The sequence below is a fragment of the Anoplopoma fimbria genome, chromosome 12 (genome assembly GCF_027596085.1).
Source record: "Anoplopoma fimbria isolate UVic2021 breed Golden Eagle Sablefish chromosome 12, Afim_UVic_2022, whole genome shotgun sequence".
NCBI classification, from domain to species: domain Eukaryota; kingdom Metazoa; phylum Chordata; class Actinopteri; order Perciformes; family Anoplopomatidae; genus Anoplopoma; species Anoplopoma fimbria.
Genome location: NC_072460.1, coordinates 1,869,214 through 1,888,298, shown reverse-complemented (window position 1 = coordinate 1,888,298; position 19,085 = coordinate 1,869,214). Strand labels below are relative to the sequence as shown.

The 19,085-nt window shown below is 41.2% G+C and overlaps 1 protein-coding gene across 1 annotated transcript in view; it reads right to left on the bottom strand.

Annotated features, from left to right (window-relative positions):
* Positions 1-19,085, bottom strand: part of LOC129099428 (protein SOGA1-like) — an 88,042-nt gene that overhangs the window by 67,230 nt on the left and 1,727 nt on the right. The window contains 3 exon segments of the mRNA XM_054608663.1: positions 1,955-2,104; positions 15,027-15,149; positions 15,528-15,629. Of these exon segments, the coding sequence (XP_054464638.1) occupies positions 1,955-2,104; positions 15,027-15,149; positions 15,528-15,629 (375 nt within the window).

The window sequence follows — 19,085 nt, the reverse complement described above, 5'->3', positions numbered from 1 at the left end:
ACACAGATGAGTGAGACATTCCTGTGTGGATGAGCACACACACACACACCACACACACACACACACACACACACACACACACACACACACCCACACCCACACACACACACACACACACACCACACACACACCCACACACACACACACCCACACACACATACACAAACACAGTTCCCTCAACCGTATCAGCTATGAGAAAAATCCCCTTCACTGTAGGTCTAGCACAACTGAACATAACAGACCCAAACACAGCTTATGAAACCATGCTAGTCAGACAGCAAACAACGAGAGAGACTCCTCAGCATGGCAGTCACACGGTCAGTCCACAGACGGCAGCTCGGAGCTTTGATAAGCACTGAACCATCAGTACAAAAGATGAGCAACTTTGTTAGAAAATATCTAGTCCTTGGATTAAAAGGTGAAAGCGAGCCCGTGTACACAAAAACCCAAGGAGAGAAGTCAGCTACCACTCCAAAGGAGCATTTTGTAAAGAAAACATCAAAGCACCAAGTTTAAAATTCTGTTTCATCCACTGCTAACAGCAAGCACAATCTAACGGTTTGGGGAAAAAAAGAATTCCGCAGTATAACTCCCAACTGCAACAACGTGTTTTGAATTCACTACACCTCTGATTCACTCCTCTCATTGGCTTCCTCTCCATTGGACTGGCGGCTGATAATAGATGAATATAAGGCCACCCATCCAACATATTGAATTCATGGAAAACATCAACATCAGAAACCTGTGGACATAAAATAAATCTAGAGTATTGTCAAATTATCCAGAAGAATCCAAGAAATATGGAACACCTTTGAAATAGGAATTGAAACAATAAAACAATCAATCCAGCATGGTTGAAGGAAGGAGGGAAGTATCTGCTGGCGTCTCCAATCTCATTCATTCTGTCACAGCTCAGGACAGTAGGTGATGACTGGAAACATATTATATCATCATTAGTTAACAAGAAAGGCAACAAAGTAACCTGTTAGCCTCTCTGCGGCCATAAAGTCAACACTGGGATACTTTGATTGTCCCTCTCAGCCATCTTCCCAGCCATCAATGAACAGAAAACTGGCATTTGTATCGAGAGAACACATAGTCCAGCCAGACCGGAGCAGACAGGCCCACATCTCCTGCCAAGAGAGCCAACCATCCATCCAACCCTGACCCACATCAGGGGCCTGGTCCTGGACCAAGGCCATTAGCATCAGCCAATCAGACAATGAGCAGAAGCAAGAGAGAGAAAGGGAGACAAGTGTGGAGAGATGGAGCCTTGCTATACTTAGATCACACAGTCGCTCAGATTAGACTGAAGGGAGACAGCAGAGAGGTCAGTCATGCTTAACCCAGGTCCAACACCACTTTATATTCATTTATTTGCCTTTCGAAGGAGTGCAACGCCAACTCCGCTTTGTTTGTTTTCACTTCAGCTGGCCCTGACATCAAATCATATTCTCCATTTTCATTGCAGTGCTTTATTGGCTACACTTGGAAAAACCAAAACGTCCCTGGAGTGGCAGCCGAGTGGCAGAAATGAAGTCAACACTAGATGCGAGCAGAGACGGGCTCTCCTGAAGCCCGCAGGCAAGCTGAGCACAGTAAACATTGTTTTGTTCTAAAGGCCAAGAAAACAGACTAAATAAGGATCTGCCTGAACCTCAATGTTTAGCTGAAATTTCCATGTTGGTCCAAACTCAAACAGACACTTAGACCTTAATCTTCTCCACAAAGAGTCTACTTTACAGCACAGCAGTGAAATGGACGAATACACTTCAATGCTGTTCATGGAGAGGAATATCACAGCTTACTGGAACACAGAACAAATCTCAAAAACTAGGAACTGTAACTCTGCATCAAGAGATGTAGCCTTCCAGCTACGTCAAATAGTTTACATATCTATTAACAGCCATGCTAACAAACAGCCAAGTGCACCAACATGGGATTTAGATCCTACCTTGTCAATCTCCTGCTGCAGGACCTGTTTGGCGACCTCCAGGTCCTGCAGTCGGACCCTCAGCTCCTCGTTCTCCTGATCCAGACGACTCCTCTTCTTTTCCACGCTGTCCAGCTGGCTGTGGACACGGATGGACACGTCCTTCGCCACCTGAGAGGATGAAGAAGGAGGGATAAATGGACAATTAGCAAAGTGGGTCTTCCAATCATTCGTGCCAACTGCGTGGATAAAGAAATGAATATCTGCAAAACGCTTTAAATATCGCATGTGAGAAAATAGGAATTAAACGAGAGAATACTACATTCGGTTCAGAATACTAAGTTGGAATGTCTAAGTAACGCAACTTTTTTGTCTGCCGAAAGACAAACATTTAATAAGTAAAACCCACACTATTCACAAAAAACATCTACAGGTTAATAAGAGAAGAATTCTAAATCATATTACTCATGTTTTCCTCCAAAATAATGTACATAAGGTGGAGTTGAGTCATTTCTGGAACCAGAGCTTAATTTGCCAGAGCAGAGTACAATAACCTTCAGCTGTCATCGTGGGATATCGCTCAAAGGATTACTTTTTATGTTACTAATCTCTGTTCAGGTAAAGGAGATAAACCTTGGTTCCATTTCATTTCATTTTCAAGCGTGAGTTATGTTCTAGGAGCGCTGCCAGTGCAAACAGGACCAGTTCAATGCTGGGTTCTTTTAGCTGAGTTTAAAAAGTGTGTCGTCTCTATCAGCAGGAACCTTTTTTAGCTTTTAATCTAATGAAGCCAAAATGATTCTTATCGCCACTCTGGCAGAAACTGATCTTTTATACATAATGGGACCTTATGAAAGTCAGATTGTTTCCCCCTGAGGGGATTCATTCATTTAAAGTCTTATAATGTCAGAGAGTCAAACCAGGACAAAGTCAAGTCCCTGGTGTCTGATATGAAAACAGCACAACAGGAAACAAAAACAACTGTAAAAACCTCCCATCTGATAGCAGCTTTATGGTTTAGTAGAGCTCATGCAGTTATGATGTTATAATACTAAAAATAAGAATTACTGTATTATGAGGCTAGTACAACAACAAACACTTTGCTTAATGCTTCATCGTTGGTTTAATCCGTTAGATGATACATGAAGTTAGTGGACGTGTTTCAGAAACACAGTCAATGATCCAGATCCAGGTTTATTGTCATAATGACGAATATATAAAGTCAATGCACACACTGAGAGCCAATACTTAACCAGTGTTCATTTCTGCACCTTCAGTTCTGTGTTATAGTCTTAAGGCCAGCAGTGGACATTTTGGATGAGCTTTTTTTCACCTTTAGACTTTTAGGAGCTGGGCAGCAATATAAACGGCATATAACATCATATTCTGGGCCATAATGAAGGCCATTTCTGACACAAACCTACGCTGGTATCTGCTAATGTCGCTTTTATGCTCAATTACGAGCAGTAAAAAGTTGTATTTTCCCATGTCATTTAAATTAAGGTTATCAAAAAACATGACTTTAAACTGATAAAACAGTCCAGATAGAAGAGGCAGTTTTTAATAAATGTCATTTCAAACTTGAAAAAGATGGTTTTGACTGTGAGGGCTTTTATTCTAAAAGGCTGTATTAGATTTGATGAAATTAAACTTTCCATTGTGAGTTCAGTAAATGGATGTATGTAGTTTTAGAGACAAATGCCTGTGTTAAATCAATCACCCGATAGCTCATAAATGTACTTAGACCCCATTAACCTCTAGAGGGAGAAAGTCTTTATTGTCTGATGATTTAACAGTCCTGGGATGATAGATTGTACCTTTATGTTAACAACTAGTGAGAGAAGGCTTTATTCATTTATTACATTCACAATGTTTTTTTCATGTATTGCATACTTATTTCCTCACCAAAAAGAACGTAAGAACATACATAAAGTGGTGCGACACAGAACCACATTGTCCTATTGTAGCACTGCTCTGTACACAAGACCTGCCAGCTGCTTTCATTTGATTATATGGAAACAAGGTGAAAAGGTCGCTCAATTCAAAGCAAGGCTTAGTTTGTTAATAGCATTACTTGCTCATTTCAGTGTCTTCATGATTTTAACTTTGTGGTTCAGTTGAAAACAGTCAACTTTTATCTATTCTTTTTAAAAAGCACTTCAGTTATATTATTACTTGACTTTCCTGACAGCAAACTTGAAGAAATACAAATGGAGAATGAATCTGGATTGGTTTAAATGTGTTATTCTATTATCATGTTGTATTATATATTACACAGTGTTTTCTGTTCAGTGTGGAGGGAAGTCTGCAGCTTTCACTGTATGACCCTATTGTGAATCCACATAATTAATACTACAAATTATATGTGAATGGCTGTCTGCACGTGTCTTTCCTTTCAGTGCTTTGTGTGTGTGTGTGTGTTTGTGTGTGTGTGTGTGTGTGTGTGTGTGTGTGTGTGTGTGTGTGTGTGTGTGTGTGTGTGTGTGTGTGTGTGTGTGTGTGTGTGTGTGTGTGTGTTTGAACCAGTGCCAGTATGCAGCTGAGTCCCACAATGCCCCTCTGTACTGCCCACTTTCATTCTCCCCAATGGCTCCCTGAGCATGCTTTTATCATGTGCATTTCTTCTTCTCTCTCTACACCTCCTGTATTTCTCTCCATCATTCATTGTTTCGGTAGTTCTTGAAAGTTCTCATTGTACCTTTGAAAATTATATCACAATGCTATGTCTCTTTTCTGTGTTATTTTATCCTGCTTCACCACTTCCCTTCTAAATCTTAATTTTGTTCAACTGTCACACATCTTGTGATAATTGTATACCTGTTTTCATTTTGGTTACAACCTTCTGAATTACAATAAAATGCACACGTTCCTCTTACTAACACTGTAATAAACACAAATGTTGAGTGCTGTACTTTTGCAGTTAGCATAGAACAAATTAATTTGCTGTACGAGAAATGATAACAGACGTAAGATCTGGCTGTGACTGTCACTCTCTACTGCCGACTTCCAATTTAAAAACTTCAAAACCTCAGCCAAGATGTTTTCCCAAGGATTTACTTATTCATTTATGGGTTTTCCAAGCTGTCACTGGAGCCTTCTGTGATAATCAGCTCCTTCTCTTTATATTGTGTATTTAATTGTAAGACAGCTTTGATGGTAACCTTGCTCCATAGCTAGCTACCTAGAAACAGAAGAGTACCTGAAGAGAGCTCTACTGTAGCAACGGGAGCAATGAAGCCCGTTTGTCTGTCAGAAGGAAAGAGGTATAGTGGTTTTATGAGTCAACAAAATGTGATACTTTGACATGGAAACTCCTTTCCTTTCTTAGAACGATGACCACAGCCGTTCATTTGAACCCAAATCATGATCTTTCCCTAATAAGATAATCCTTTATTAGACATTTGCAGGCTAGTCAAGTTGTTTTTGTGCCGAAACCTAAACCAAACCTGAACCATAGCTGTGTCAGATCAGAAAATGTTTCTAATTTTGGTTTGTAACGGTATTGAAAGGCTCTGAAAAAATCACGTTGTCCTGCTGATAGTAATGTCAGATCAGAAAACATTGCCATTCTAAAAGGGCAATAGACACAATTAATTTTGTCATTGAATTTATAGGCAGTCCACCTGAAGAAATAACTATTTAACAGCATGTTTCTCATTATGAATAACAAGATAATACTGCTCCTAACAAACACTAAAGCATATTATGTGTCGACTGAAGTCAACACTGGCAGGACGGACGCAGGAAGTACATTTTGGATCTCTGGGGGGGTGCGGTACAGAAACAGAACTGCAGTGGGGACTGACTAATAAATATGAGATGAAACAGAAAGATACTTGGATCTCGCAGATTACCGCTTATTTTTCATATAAATTTGCTCCATCTCTTTCTTTCAAGCAGATCCACAGTCCAGTTCAACATCCTCATTGTGTATTACAACACAGAGGAGTTCTTAGTGTGTGTTGGCTGAAAGCCCCCAGAGCTTTATGTGGATCGAATGCGACACAACAGCTGATTGATTAACACTGTGAGCCTAATTTTGATCGGTGCATCAATTTATGAAAGAATAAAAGCTTTTATTAATGGGATGCTTTCACCACTGCAGGTTTATAGGTCTTCAGCTCCCCTCCTCCAGCTAAACCTTCTCCTCCTCTTAACGCTCCTTTGTCAGACTTTGACTCCTAATAAATGCTGTATTGTTCTTCTATGTTAAAGAGAAACGTGGAGGAATGTAACGCCATTGAAGCTGTGGCTTCACCCAGCAACAGAGCTATAGGATGTAATTAGCATTCAGTCAGAGTGCCGCAGAGGTGTAAGAGAGCATGTGTGAATATGTGTGTGTGTGATGTGTGAACGTGTTAAATAGTGTACGTGTCTGTGTGTGTGTGTGTGTGTGTGTGTGTGTGTGTGTGTGTGTGTGTGTGTGTGTGTGTGTGTGTGTGTGTGTGTGTGTGTGTGTGTGTGTGTGTCATGACAGAAGAAAAAAAAACCTCCAGAAGCAGAGCTAGCGAGGGTTTCTTGACTGTTCCTTTACTCACACACACCAAAACACACAACAAACACACAAACACACATACTGGCCACAGGGCAAACAGTAATATCATTCATGAGGCCGTTAGTCATCAAATACATCTCTTTCATGTAGACTGTGCGTGGTTTGTGTGTTTGATTGCCAGTCTTGTTCCTCCTGTTATCTAGCCAGTCTGCACACACACACACACACACACACACACACACACACACACACACACACACACACACACACACACACACACACACACACACACACACACACACACACACACACTTTACTGGCTGAATGTAAAACCTCTCTGATAAAATCTACTGGGTGGAAGCTGACCGTTATTGAAAAACAACAGCTGTGTGTGTGTGTGTGTGTGTGTGTGTGTGTGTGTGTGTGTGTGTGTGTGTGTGTGTGTGTGTGTGTGTGTGTGTGTGTGTGTGTGTGTGTGTGTGTGTGTGTACACTTCTGCTTTCTTTCTTTCTGAGGATCAAAATGATTTTTGACTAAACCAAAAAGTAAAAGCACATTTTGTGTGGCTCCCACTTTCTCATAAGGCTGATTTTTAACTTTTCTTTTTCATTTTCTGAATAATAGAAGCAATTGTAATCAATATTATGTTACATGATGCAATAATACATTTATTTTAAGTTTATATGGACTGTTTAACTCTTTAAATGGGACCATAATTTACTAAATGAACATCATGCTTTATCAAATAAGACTTTAAACTGGCGATTGAGACCATAAACTCATGTTTACAATACTAACTGAAGTTAATCAAGTAAGAAATAGGGTCCTTTTCTCGCAGACTTCTATACAATCAGAATTCTTTTTGAAACCAGAGGGCATGCAGTATCTTCCAGGTTCCTTCTTGTGCTAAGCTAGGCTAAACACAACTTTGATCCATCTCTCTCTGAACGTACAGAGATAAAATTGAATTGTTCCTTTATCCAACACCAAGCAATAAACACATTTCCTAAAATGTCAGAGCATTAAAATGTATCCTCTAGATTTAAACTCTTTCTTTCAGGAGCAGTGGGCAGCAACAGTACAGCACCGGGGGACAAGTCCAGTCTTTGCCTGGAGCGGACAGAAGAACTTCTAAACCTACTGAAACATTCATGTCTTTCAGTGTGGGAGGAAACATGCTAAACCCGAGAAAGGCTTCAGTCGGCTCTGACCTTCTTGCTCTGAGGCGACAGTAGCAAACACAGAGCCACTCTGCCTTAAATGAATTTATCACACCACTCGGCCCATAAAAACAAACAAGCTCAGCAGGAAAGTTCTTTGTTGTTTTAAAATGTAATTTGTGGCTGAAAGCATTTCGAGTGAAGGCCAATCTATTGTCAAGTACAATAAGAACGTCACCGTTGATATCGATGCTCAATCTGACAGGGACACTAGTTTTATTTACCTCAGCACACTGCAGTGGCTCAGCCCTGCACGCTTCATGTTGGGAACGATGACTCCACTAAAACCGAAAAGCATCCGAGGTCTTTCAGTCAACCTTGGAGGTGACTGACTCTATTGTTTTTTTTTAATGAGCTATGTAATGTGCTTACAAAGTCCAGCTCCTTGAAGAATTATCGACCGCCTGCTGCGTGTCCGAACCTCATAGAGGAGATTAACGCCGAATCAGCTCGTAGATGTGCAGACAGATAAGACGTGTTTTGGACTCTTTCTGTCTCCGTCTTGCTTCTTTACAGATCGAACGTGTTAATTGCAACACATCAATAGAAAATTGACAAAGTCATATTTCGTAAGATAAAGAACCAGTAACTTCTGTGCGGAGGTGAAACAATAATGTATATAAACCAGATTTCTAAACCAGAAATAGCATTTTAACTGCCGTTTTCACATCACCTCATTTTCTTGAATAGGTAAACAAGCAATTTAGAGATTTAAGTTTGATAAATCACCACTTTGTTTTATGTCTGGTTTTTGAAAATATTTTGTTTATGCACATAAATAAATGTTTCTGCTCTATTCGGGTATATACTATATACTTGGGCCTAAATAAATACATTAAGGCTACGTGACAGGCTCTCCTTTTTCCCCGCTTATTAGTAATCGAACAAAATGTACGCTGGCCTTTCATATTTGATTCAATGTTAGAGAGGCTACAATCATCAGAACAATATAAACGTTCAGGCTCACATGGCTAAATGAAGTACTGCAGATATACAATGCAATTAAATAAATAAAATGTAGGATTTGTGCTTTTCATTTTTACTGCTTGTCAAAAGTGAAATACTGTTTAACAGGAGTGAAGAGTTTATATATTTGAATCAAGCCTGCTCAAAAGAATGACAGGATTCTGAAAGAGGCTGTGAGTAGCTCTCAGGCAGCTCTGGTGTTGGTGTTTAGTGTTGTTGACCTTTTTGACATTCGTCCAACATATTGGCCTCGCAGCACCCGTTTAGTGGGTGTTACATCACAAGTAATCTGCTTCGTGTCTATATATAAAACCATTATGTGCGATAGAGAGAGAGCCTGTGGCGTGACAGCTGTTCCAGTAGAGGCTGTGATCCATCTATCTTTGGATCCAGAGAGAGGAGAGAGAAAGGGAGGGACGGAGGCCGGCGGAATGTGATGAAGTCCCACAATCCTCGGCATGTCATTTGGCAGTTAGAGAAGTGTGATCTAACCCTTCAATAGCGCCAACGATCATTCTGTCCATCCACTCACACATACATATATACATATATCCAGTAGTGTCCTTGATATCAAAGTAGTGCTCGTACTATTTGCAGTAGTACTTGATAGGGCTAATGATTGTTTACATTATGAATGGATTACTCAATTATCTTTTCAATGAATTGCTGTCTAAAACAAATACATTGGATGTCAAACGTCAATTTTCTATGACCCTCCAATTAATCATCTAATCATTTGAGCACAATTCGACAATCATAGCTTAGCAAACAAAGCTAGGTGTGGCATGCGTGTCGAGCTTTGGATTCCTCCCGTTCTGAGACAATGTGCATGGTGCTCTAATGAAAGACTCCGGCTTGGGATATCTCTAGTGAGTGGTGGCAAAACCAAAAGGAGCAAAGGTGTTTAAATGGATTAAACAGTGTGTTTATCTGCTCTAATGCAAACTGTAAGTGTGAGCAGGCCAGGTTCACGAGCTTACTACCTAAAATAGTAACCTAGCGTTTCCAAATACAGGAGGCTAACTATATACTACCTGTTCAGGACTGGAACATCCGCCCCCTGTGCTGTTTGGAGTAACAACAGTGACTCCATTGTGCTCTTTATATGGTTTTGGAGAAGTTTACACTCTAGTTACTCCATCCGAGCTTATGTCAGATAGTGTTACATTTGCCAAAGTCATCGTCTATTCTTCATCCTTTTCTTTTGTGAAGAAGAAAATTACTTGAATGAATCACTGTGTTGCTCCATCTCACTCTATTTTTCTTGAGTAAGCTTCAGTTGTCAGTACATGCAGCAAAAGTAGTAGTACGTCTTTGTTCCATGCTGTCATGACACACACACACACACACACACACACACACACACACACACACACACACACACACACACACACACACACACACACACACACACACACGGAAACCACAGTTCCTAATGGGAACAAAGATGTAACGATTGATATTCGCATGGAAACTGTACTTCCTACAGTGAGTGCATGACACATGGGTCGGGAGTGGTGGTTGGGATGTGTGTGTGTGTGTGTGTGTGTGTGTGTGTGTGTGTGTGAGAGAGAGAGAGAGAGAGATGACACACACACACACACACACACACACACACACACACACACACACACACACACACACACACACACACACACACACACACACACACACATAACATGAAATATGGAGATGAGGCTGGGAGCTGGCCCTGTTCAGATAAATGTACCGGATACTGCTGCTGCTTCTCCGCTCTAATCTAATGACTGTGTGTGTGTGTGTGTGTGTGTGCGTGCGTGCGTGCGTGCGTGTGTGTGTGTGTGTGTGTGTGTGTGTGTGTGTGTGTGTGTGTGTGTGTGTGTGTGTGTGTGAGCTCCTGTGCTTCTATCTTTGTGAGGACCAGTCTGAGTTAAAGACTTTGACATTGAGGGGATTTTGGAAGGCGAGGTCTGATCCTCACTTCTTTAAATGACTTGGCCTTTTTAAAAGTAAAGACTTGGGAGAATTCATTTTTGAAGGTTAGGGTTAGTCGCTAGTGAATGTTTTATGTCAACTAGGGTCCTCAAAACTATAGCAGTATATGCCAGATGCATCTGTGAGGGAGTGAGAGAGGTCACTCTTAAGTGTGTGATGAAACCCTAATACCTTCTAAAGTACATCACACAGAGCACACACTCTGCAGAAGCACAGATGATGAATCCATTTAGTATGGAGGTGGTCATGGGAAGGGTGGGCAAGAGGGACAGTATAAAGAGAAAAGCTTGGGCCTGCTCTTAAAAAATCAATAGACTATGTCTAATAATTACATTCACCGCCAACATAATGTTTACATTACCAATGGCATGGACGGTACACTGGTGTTATGTGTAGATAAATATTATCACACCATAAAGCTACCATAGTTTACAGTCACTGCTGTAGTGGTCTGAGGCCTCTCCTTATTTGGGCAACCGGCAACTAGCTATGATAAACAACCCTTTCTGGACTGCTCTCTAATGCTGACGGCACAGAGAAGAAACTCATATAAATCTCTTCAGCTAACACCTGGTGAGGCAAAAAAAAAAGCACATTTTTTTAAATGCTTTTAAAAGATCAGTTCACTCAAACTACAAGCACACATGTTGGGTGAATCATAAGTATCCGTTTATAGTCAGCCCTTTAAGGCAAATGCACAACTAATTCTCTCTGGAGATGAGTACAACTGCTGTGTTAACTTCATGAGAATGCTAACAACTATTTCCTCATTGTGTGTGTGTGTGAATGTGTGTGTGTGTGTGTGTGTGTGTGTGTGTGTGTGTGTGTGTGTGTGTGTGTGTGTGTGTGTGTGTGTGTGTGTGTGTGTGTGTGTCCAGATGTCTGTAGCCTGTGGGGATGAGAGAAGTGTGTGAGTAGGACAGGAAATGATATCAGACATTCTCATGGAGACTCTGACACGCACACACACACACACACACACACACACACACACACACACACACACACACACACACACACACACACACACACACACACACACACACACACACACACACACACACACACACACACACTCATAAGGTCACAAGATGTCTTAAACAACGCAAATAAGAGCATGTGACATTCAAAAGGAGATGTTTTTATCACTTAATATTCAAGTGACAAACACACTTACACTGACACACAATTTTTCTGTTTCTCCATTTCCCTCAGTTATACTTCTATGGTTTCTCCATCTGTCTTTGTCACTCACACCAGCCCCCATATTCTCCCTGGAGGAGCACTAAAGGTCACATGACCAGAGGGACACAAAGGGAACAGCAGAAAGAAAGACAGACAAAGTTGGAGTGAGCGAAAAGAAGGTGTGAGAGAGTCCATGTGATTTCCACTTTAAGTCCGTGTGCCTTTGCCAATTTGTGTGTGTTTGCATGTGAGTGAGCCATCACATCGGGGCCTTTAAGCAACAACACTAGTTAAGCCAATTTGGTTTGTAAAGCAGCTCAGTGAAGAGCAGCTCAGCAAGCTCAAGGTCATGTTGGACCGTGAAGGGTAACACTCACTGGGTGTTTTCGACAGAGTGGGACACTCAGTAATCAGCGTTCTGCCCACTTTCTATTATAAGAAGCATTTTCTGATTTGTACCCGGTCCAAGAGGGGCTCATTTAGCGCAAAATCTGGCAATCAGCGTCTCCTTAAAGCGGTAAACAAAAACTTTTTGGTATTTGAAGGACATTCAAGGCACAATCAGTTTAAATAGCTTCAACAAAATCATAATTTTTTTTGTATATATCTATACACGCGGAATACATTAAATGTATTTCTAACTGTAGAAGTTCCTTCTGTCACATCGCATTCTGTAGCCGATTGCGGTATTCACACCTAAAGGCCTAAAGGTTCCCAACTTTTTGGATTCTGAACCCTTTAACACAAAGCAATGTATTTTTGCTACAACACATATACAGGTTGCACATGTCCATGATCTGTTAGCAGTTAATGCAAAGAGTGTTATTTCTCCTTCTCGTAGTGTTTGATTTCGAGTCATTTCAGAGGGTATAAGTTTCCTTCTCAGATAGCCGCAGGCATTCTCCCATTGGACACCTCTGGCTTAACTATATTCTGGAGGGACCATGTATTAAATGTAAACAACTTCTAAATTGTGTTCTCATTTCAATCTGCACTTCTCAATAAAGCAGAAGCGGTTTACTTGCTGTTAGCGTGCAAGTTATTAGCAAACAGGAGGGGGTGACGTGGTCAGTGTGAGTGCTTTGTTGCCTGCTAAGGTGGGGTAGCTGAGGATGACTGTTTGGCTGTTGCTTTGGGGGTGTGGGTGGGGGCTGAGGGGCAGCATGCTGTCAGTGATAGTAACATGCTAAATAGCTTCATGTGTTGTTGAATCCACAGCTTTTACAGCTGTTACTTTTAGTATTCATGTTATTTTTGGGTTTAAGGGCATTTAGACAAATCAATTGTTTATAATAATAGTCATTCTTTCTTTTTAAATGTCTTTATTTGTTTTTTACTTCCACAGTTTCTTTCCAGTGGAGCTGAATCATTGTTGAGTCACAGAGGCAGGAGTGAGTGTCTGTTTTTACAAGGCCAAGGATAAAGCCACCAGAATAAACAGAGGAGTCCCTGTGAGAGGCCGGCATTAAAGGTGCAGAGCATGAGATTACACACACACACACACACACACACACACACACACACACACACACACACACACACACACACACACACACACACACACACACACACACAGTGTAACTAGTGTAACTTGACCTGCCGTCTGAGTCTTTGGCTCTGGCGGCAGGGCGACACAAACAGCCATGTGTTGTGAGAGAGGTCCTGTTTGTCTCCCTGCAGTGTTTATGTTTTCAGTATCCGGTGTTTATGCCTCTTTGTTAATGCAGCCAACAGATGCAGACTTTACTTGTTTGTTTTTTTCTTAAGGTATCTCTTTTTATTTCCTCCATTCTGACCTCACTCTTTATCCCAACGCTGCTACTGGCTACTAAAAATTCAAGTCAGACCTCCATTTAAAAGAAACAAATCCTTCTTTAATTCCTGGTTTTCCCCTCCTCTATTTCGTTTCTGTTTCTTTCTTTGATTTTTGTTAGTTTTTTTGTGGTTGTCTCTATGTATTCCTCCCGCATCATCCTCCCTCTCTGATTGGCTGATTTGAATTTTCAAAAAGTAAACCAGGCCCCCTTTTTTTCACCCTTCGGAGTCTCAGGATGTACGCTCATCTTTTTCCTTCCCTCCTTCCTTCTTTCAAAACAACCAGATGGAGAGACAGCAGCGGAGAGACAGACAGCAACAGCCGGCAAAAGGCCCATAAAGAGTGACATCACAGTCTCACTCTCACACACTCTCTCCCTCTTAGAGGGTATAAAGGCCTCATTGTATCCTCTATCACATGAAAAAATGTTGGCGGAACGCTGTGAATTTGACAGAGTGCATCTATAGTCCAGGGTCAGTGTTACAGAAAACATGCACAGAAGCTTGAGCCTGCACTGTGTGTTTGTGTATAACCGGCCATTACCAGGGATTCCTGAAGTGATTGTGATGACTGGTGTTTTTGTATACGTGTGGGACGCTTGTAAAAGAGAGTGTTGTCTTTATGTACATTAACTTCATGTGTGTGACTAAATGAGAGTTTAATGAGCGATCTGTATTTGTATCGGTAATGTGTGAGCTCATTTGAGAGTCTAAGTGTCTCAGTGTTTCTAAGCTAGTTTAACTATAAGTTAATCAATATTTTAAACAGGGAAATTCCTGAAACAAAGTAAGAGGAAACCTGACCTCACCAGACTCAAAACCTCAAATTGGTGAAGTAAAAGGGTCAAAACAAAACACAGCATCCATGTGACAATAATCAGCCATGTTTACATCCTGGGCAATAGTTATTATTATTTTTACAACTTTTTTAACTAAGTTGTCTTTAATTAAGTCTGATCATGCCATCACCAACACTGACTTTTCTATTCGGATCATTTCCCCTAGCTTTGCAACATTGGAATAATATACTCTATTAAATGGAAAACGTTTTTACAAAAGTGGATGTTTATCTACACAGAACTAAACTAAAATGTCAAGTTGAGAGAGTGGCTTTATAAAGATTAAGAGAACATTTCTCTATGTAAACAAGTCCACACAAACTGAGTTTTGATATGACCTTTAGTAGAAGCTGAATTAGTATGCTTTTTTTGTTTACCGTTTTATTGTAGTTAACTAGGAACTCAGAGCCATTTTACGAGTAATAAATAAGCTTACAGCCACACTTTGAAATATTATTCCAGATATCTCTCTTTCTCTCCCCCGCTAGTTTACTGTTTGCATGAACACAGCTAATCTCAAGCTCTGACAGAACTTCAGAGCCTCGTCCACACAGAGCTCTATTTCAATCATTCTTTTTCTCAGACACACCAACACTCACTTTGACATCTTGCTCCAGCGTCCGTATCAGTTCTCCGTCCACCTGCCCTGTTTGGGCCACGCGCAGAGAGCGTCGCTCTGCCTTCCTCAGCCGGTATTGCAGGATGCGGCAGGTCTTGTTTGCCTGAGAAACAGAAGCAGTGTCAGTGGATGATGGTATGTGTCATCTGTCTAAGGTGTCCCTCTTTGGTTTGGTATCGGGTTATAAGCCTGCTTCACTTTTAGCGTGCCTCCAAGTAAACTTTGCCTTGCAGCAGCCATTAACATACAAAAGAAGACATGCGGACATCCATATTGCACCTGGCATATGTGTAGCCACTCCTGCTCAAACATGGAATTCAGATGATTGATTGCCCCCTCACATACTTGCTCGTTTCAAAACATTTGCAGCCTCTGTCTGCGTTATACATTTAAAGTCCCAAATCAGGATATTAGGTCAAAATGAGGGCGCAGGTTCAGTGAGTGTGCTTTCATGTAGTCGTCCGTACGCCCACAGTTGTACCTGCTCGAGCTGTTGCCGTAGGTCCTGCAGCTGGTAGACGTCATCTTCCATGTACATGTCCCGCATCTCCAGCATCTCAGACCTCAACTCCTCCATCTCATCCTGGAGACAGTGACGAAGAAAGACTGTGTAAGTGCATCTGTCATTTCAACATTACATTTCAACCCGCAGGGAAGGAGCAGTTGCATTGCCCAGACGTCTAACTGAAGGTAACTCAGAGTGCTGACAGCATTATGTGCACATACAGTATGTGGGCCATAAAGGGAAACCTTTAATGTTTAATAGGATTCATTAAAGCTCTTAGCATATTTGTCATGAATGCAAGACAATCAAAAAATCATCATCGATTAACCTCGATCGCATCAATCACTGCTCGCTGTCATAAGCCCCCACATCTTCGTCTTCATCAACCTCATTATCAGTATAGCCATCGCAACCAATGGTGTCTTCTCAAAATGAACTACTGTGTAATATTCTCTCAAGTCTCATAAAAGGGGTCATTAGATATAGAAATGACATGTTGTAAGTAGCAAAGGAGTCAGTAAGTAATATGACACTGTATTGATTCTCCTTTTCTCTCTCTCACCCGGGAGGTCAGAGGTCAGGGTCAGCTTATCAGATTACCTCAGAACAGACTCTTAACAGTCCCTGCAGGGAAACTGAGAGCAAAGGAAAGAACATTCCTATACCCTTTAAAAATATGAAGTCAAAATATCTAAACATATGTTTTAATAAAAAAAAAAAGGATTCCATTCCACTCAAAAATAAGCCAGTACATGTACGTGATTTATTTGCAGTAATGCTATCTGCCTCTAAAGCATAAATTGCATCATCCCTCTGAATCGCATCGAAGGTGCAGCTCTTGTTTTCGTGTGCGTTTCTGCACTGAAATGAACCACACCCCATCAGAAGAAGTCTGGCTACTGGGCTTTATGGGACAGCACGCGGGCTGTTTCACAACAGTGTGCTTCCAAGAGTGTGTAATGTGTGTGTTGCCAGTGTGTGTGTGTGTGTGTGTGTGTGTGTGTGTGTGTGTGTGTGTGTGTGTGTGTGTGTGTGTGTGTGTGTGTGTGTGTGTGTGTGTGATGTGTAAATAAATAAGCAAAAGGAGTACAAGCGTCTCTAGTTGGAGTAGTAGTAGTGCTGTCGAAATGTACTACAGTGGGTAATGTGGGTCACCCTCTGCTGAGCCTCTACTGTAGCAACAATCAGCACAGGGGATGTGTGTGTGTGTGTGTGTGTGTGTGTGTGTGTGTGTGTGTGTGTGTGTGTGTGTGTGTGTGTGTGTGTGTGTGTGTGTGTGTGTGTGTGTGTGTGTGTGTGTGTGTGTGTGTGTGTGTGTGTGTGTAGGGTGTGTCTACGCTGCTGCTACCTACAGTATAAACTATTTGTACGGATCGTCAACATGTTCATGATTAAGGTAAATTGACATGTGTTGTTCAGCTTGTGTGAGTTTGTGTGTCTCAGTGTGTGTGTGTTATCTTGTGAAAGAGATTCATTGATCAAGCTTTAATAGACTGCAGCAGAAAAAGCAATCTGCAGGACACTGACCACTGTGCTAAACATCTGCAATACATAAGAGAGAGGGGGCATAGATGAAATGAAGAAGGAAACAAGGACAGGAAAGAAGGAAAGTGAAATAAAGGCATAACAGGAATGAAAAGAGGAGGAGAGAGCAGTAAGGGAAAAGAAAACACATGAAAGAATAAGAAAGGTCAGTAAAGTAAAGGCAACGATGGGCATAAAGATAAAGGAAAGAGGTCAACAAAAAGGAGGGAAGGAGAGGAAAGAAGAAAGAAAAGAGAGGAGAAGACAAATCAGGAAAGAAACACAAAAAACAAAAGGAAAGAGAAAGAGAAAGAACAGAACAGGAATGGGAAAAACAGAGCATGAAATAAATGTAGACGGGGAGGGAGATAAAACACGACAGCAGAGAGTGAGAATGTGAGGACACGAAACCAGGGAATCACAAGTTAATGTGGCGAGAGACTGAGAGAGAGAGAGAGAGAGAGAGAGAGAGAGAGAGAGAGAGAGAGAGAGAGAGAGAGAGAGAGAGAGAGAGGTGGTCCACTGACCTGCTTTACACAGTAAACCAAAGAAGAACAGGGAAGATGCTTTCTGTCACATGAGCAACCAGCCAGTCAGGAGATTGAATTAACCAATCAGATCAGTCAGGTTTGAGTGAGACAGACTGGTTTCGCACATCTGCTGTGATGTCGGCCCATTTACAACCACTCCAAAGCTCACTGATTAACAGCTAACAGGCTGGTTGTTTATGTAAAAAAATAAAGAGAAGGTCATCCGTACATCTTCAGCCTGGACAGATGTTCAAGTATCAGCTTAAACTGTAGTCACAGGACAGACATTCCTAACACTTGAGCTCAGAGAGGCCCATGTTTGCAAAGAACTACATGTTGTTTATCATGTCGGCTGTTAGCATGTCGCATAGCAATACGACACAGACACCGTGCACACTGAAATATTCATTCATAATTACACAGTCCAACAGCTGTCACTTGTCTTGAGCTCCTAATTGCCGACCAAATGGGAAAGAGTAGCTGCACCAACAAATAATCAGCACGTTCATGAGCACTACATGAAGCTATAGTGAAAGACGGACAGACTTATAGTCTGCACTGACAGAGAAAAGGGAGGGCTGGGAATAGAGAGAGGGAGCTGGAGAGTGTGGATTAGAGGCTAGATCTTAAAAGAAATAATCAGACTGAGAGTGAGAGATTGAGGGTCGGCCTGACACCACAGCAGCATGTTGTTTTCATCTTCTGATTACTAAACAGGTGTTCCTCACAGCTGCAGACACACAAAGACACTCACTTCACTGCCAGGCCTCCCACGAGGCTTTGGGGTGGTCTAATAAGGTAGATCTCTTACATGGTGGCCTACATATTCAGACAACAGCTCTGCCTGAGTATATCAGCTATGGCCAGAAATATGGACAAGTATAAAGCTACAGATCTGCACCTTATCATATATGGTATATGAATAAAAGAGTGAGAAAGCAGGCATCTGAATCCTATTGACATCTGAAAAGACAATAAATCAGGATTCAGGAACAGAAAGTGTAACTAGAGTTAGAGTAACAATTTATGATTATTTCCATTAGGAAGATATCAGAAACTTTTCTCTACCAACAGTCCAAAACACAAGATAATTGATTCACATTGAAGAGATAGAAAATCAGCAAATCCTCCATTTGCTGGAACAAGTGAATGTTTAACATTTTGCTTGATAAATGGCTTGAATTGAAACTAATCAGGGCTGCATAACAACAGGAAGCAATGCTCATAACTATTTAACAGGCTAGCATAACTAAAAGTAATAGTTTTGTGAATTATATCCCGATGATCAATCATTATTAAATGTAAATAATGGAAATGTATTATGATTTATGTCTAGGGCATCACAGCTAGTGTTTACAAGAAGAAAAAAGTAAATGCATCACCATAGTGACACAAACATGGAGCCATCTTCAGGGTGAAGGTCATCCAGGAATCTAAAGGATCTAACACTGGTGATGTTGAAAAGATGAGGAGGTCCTCT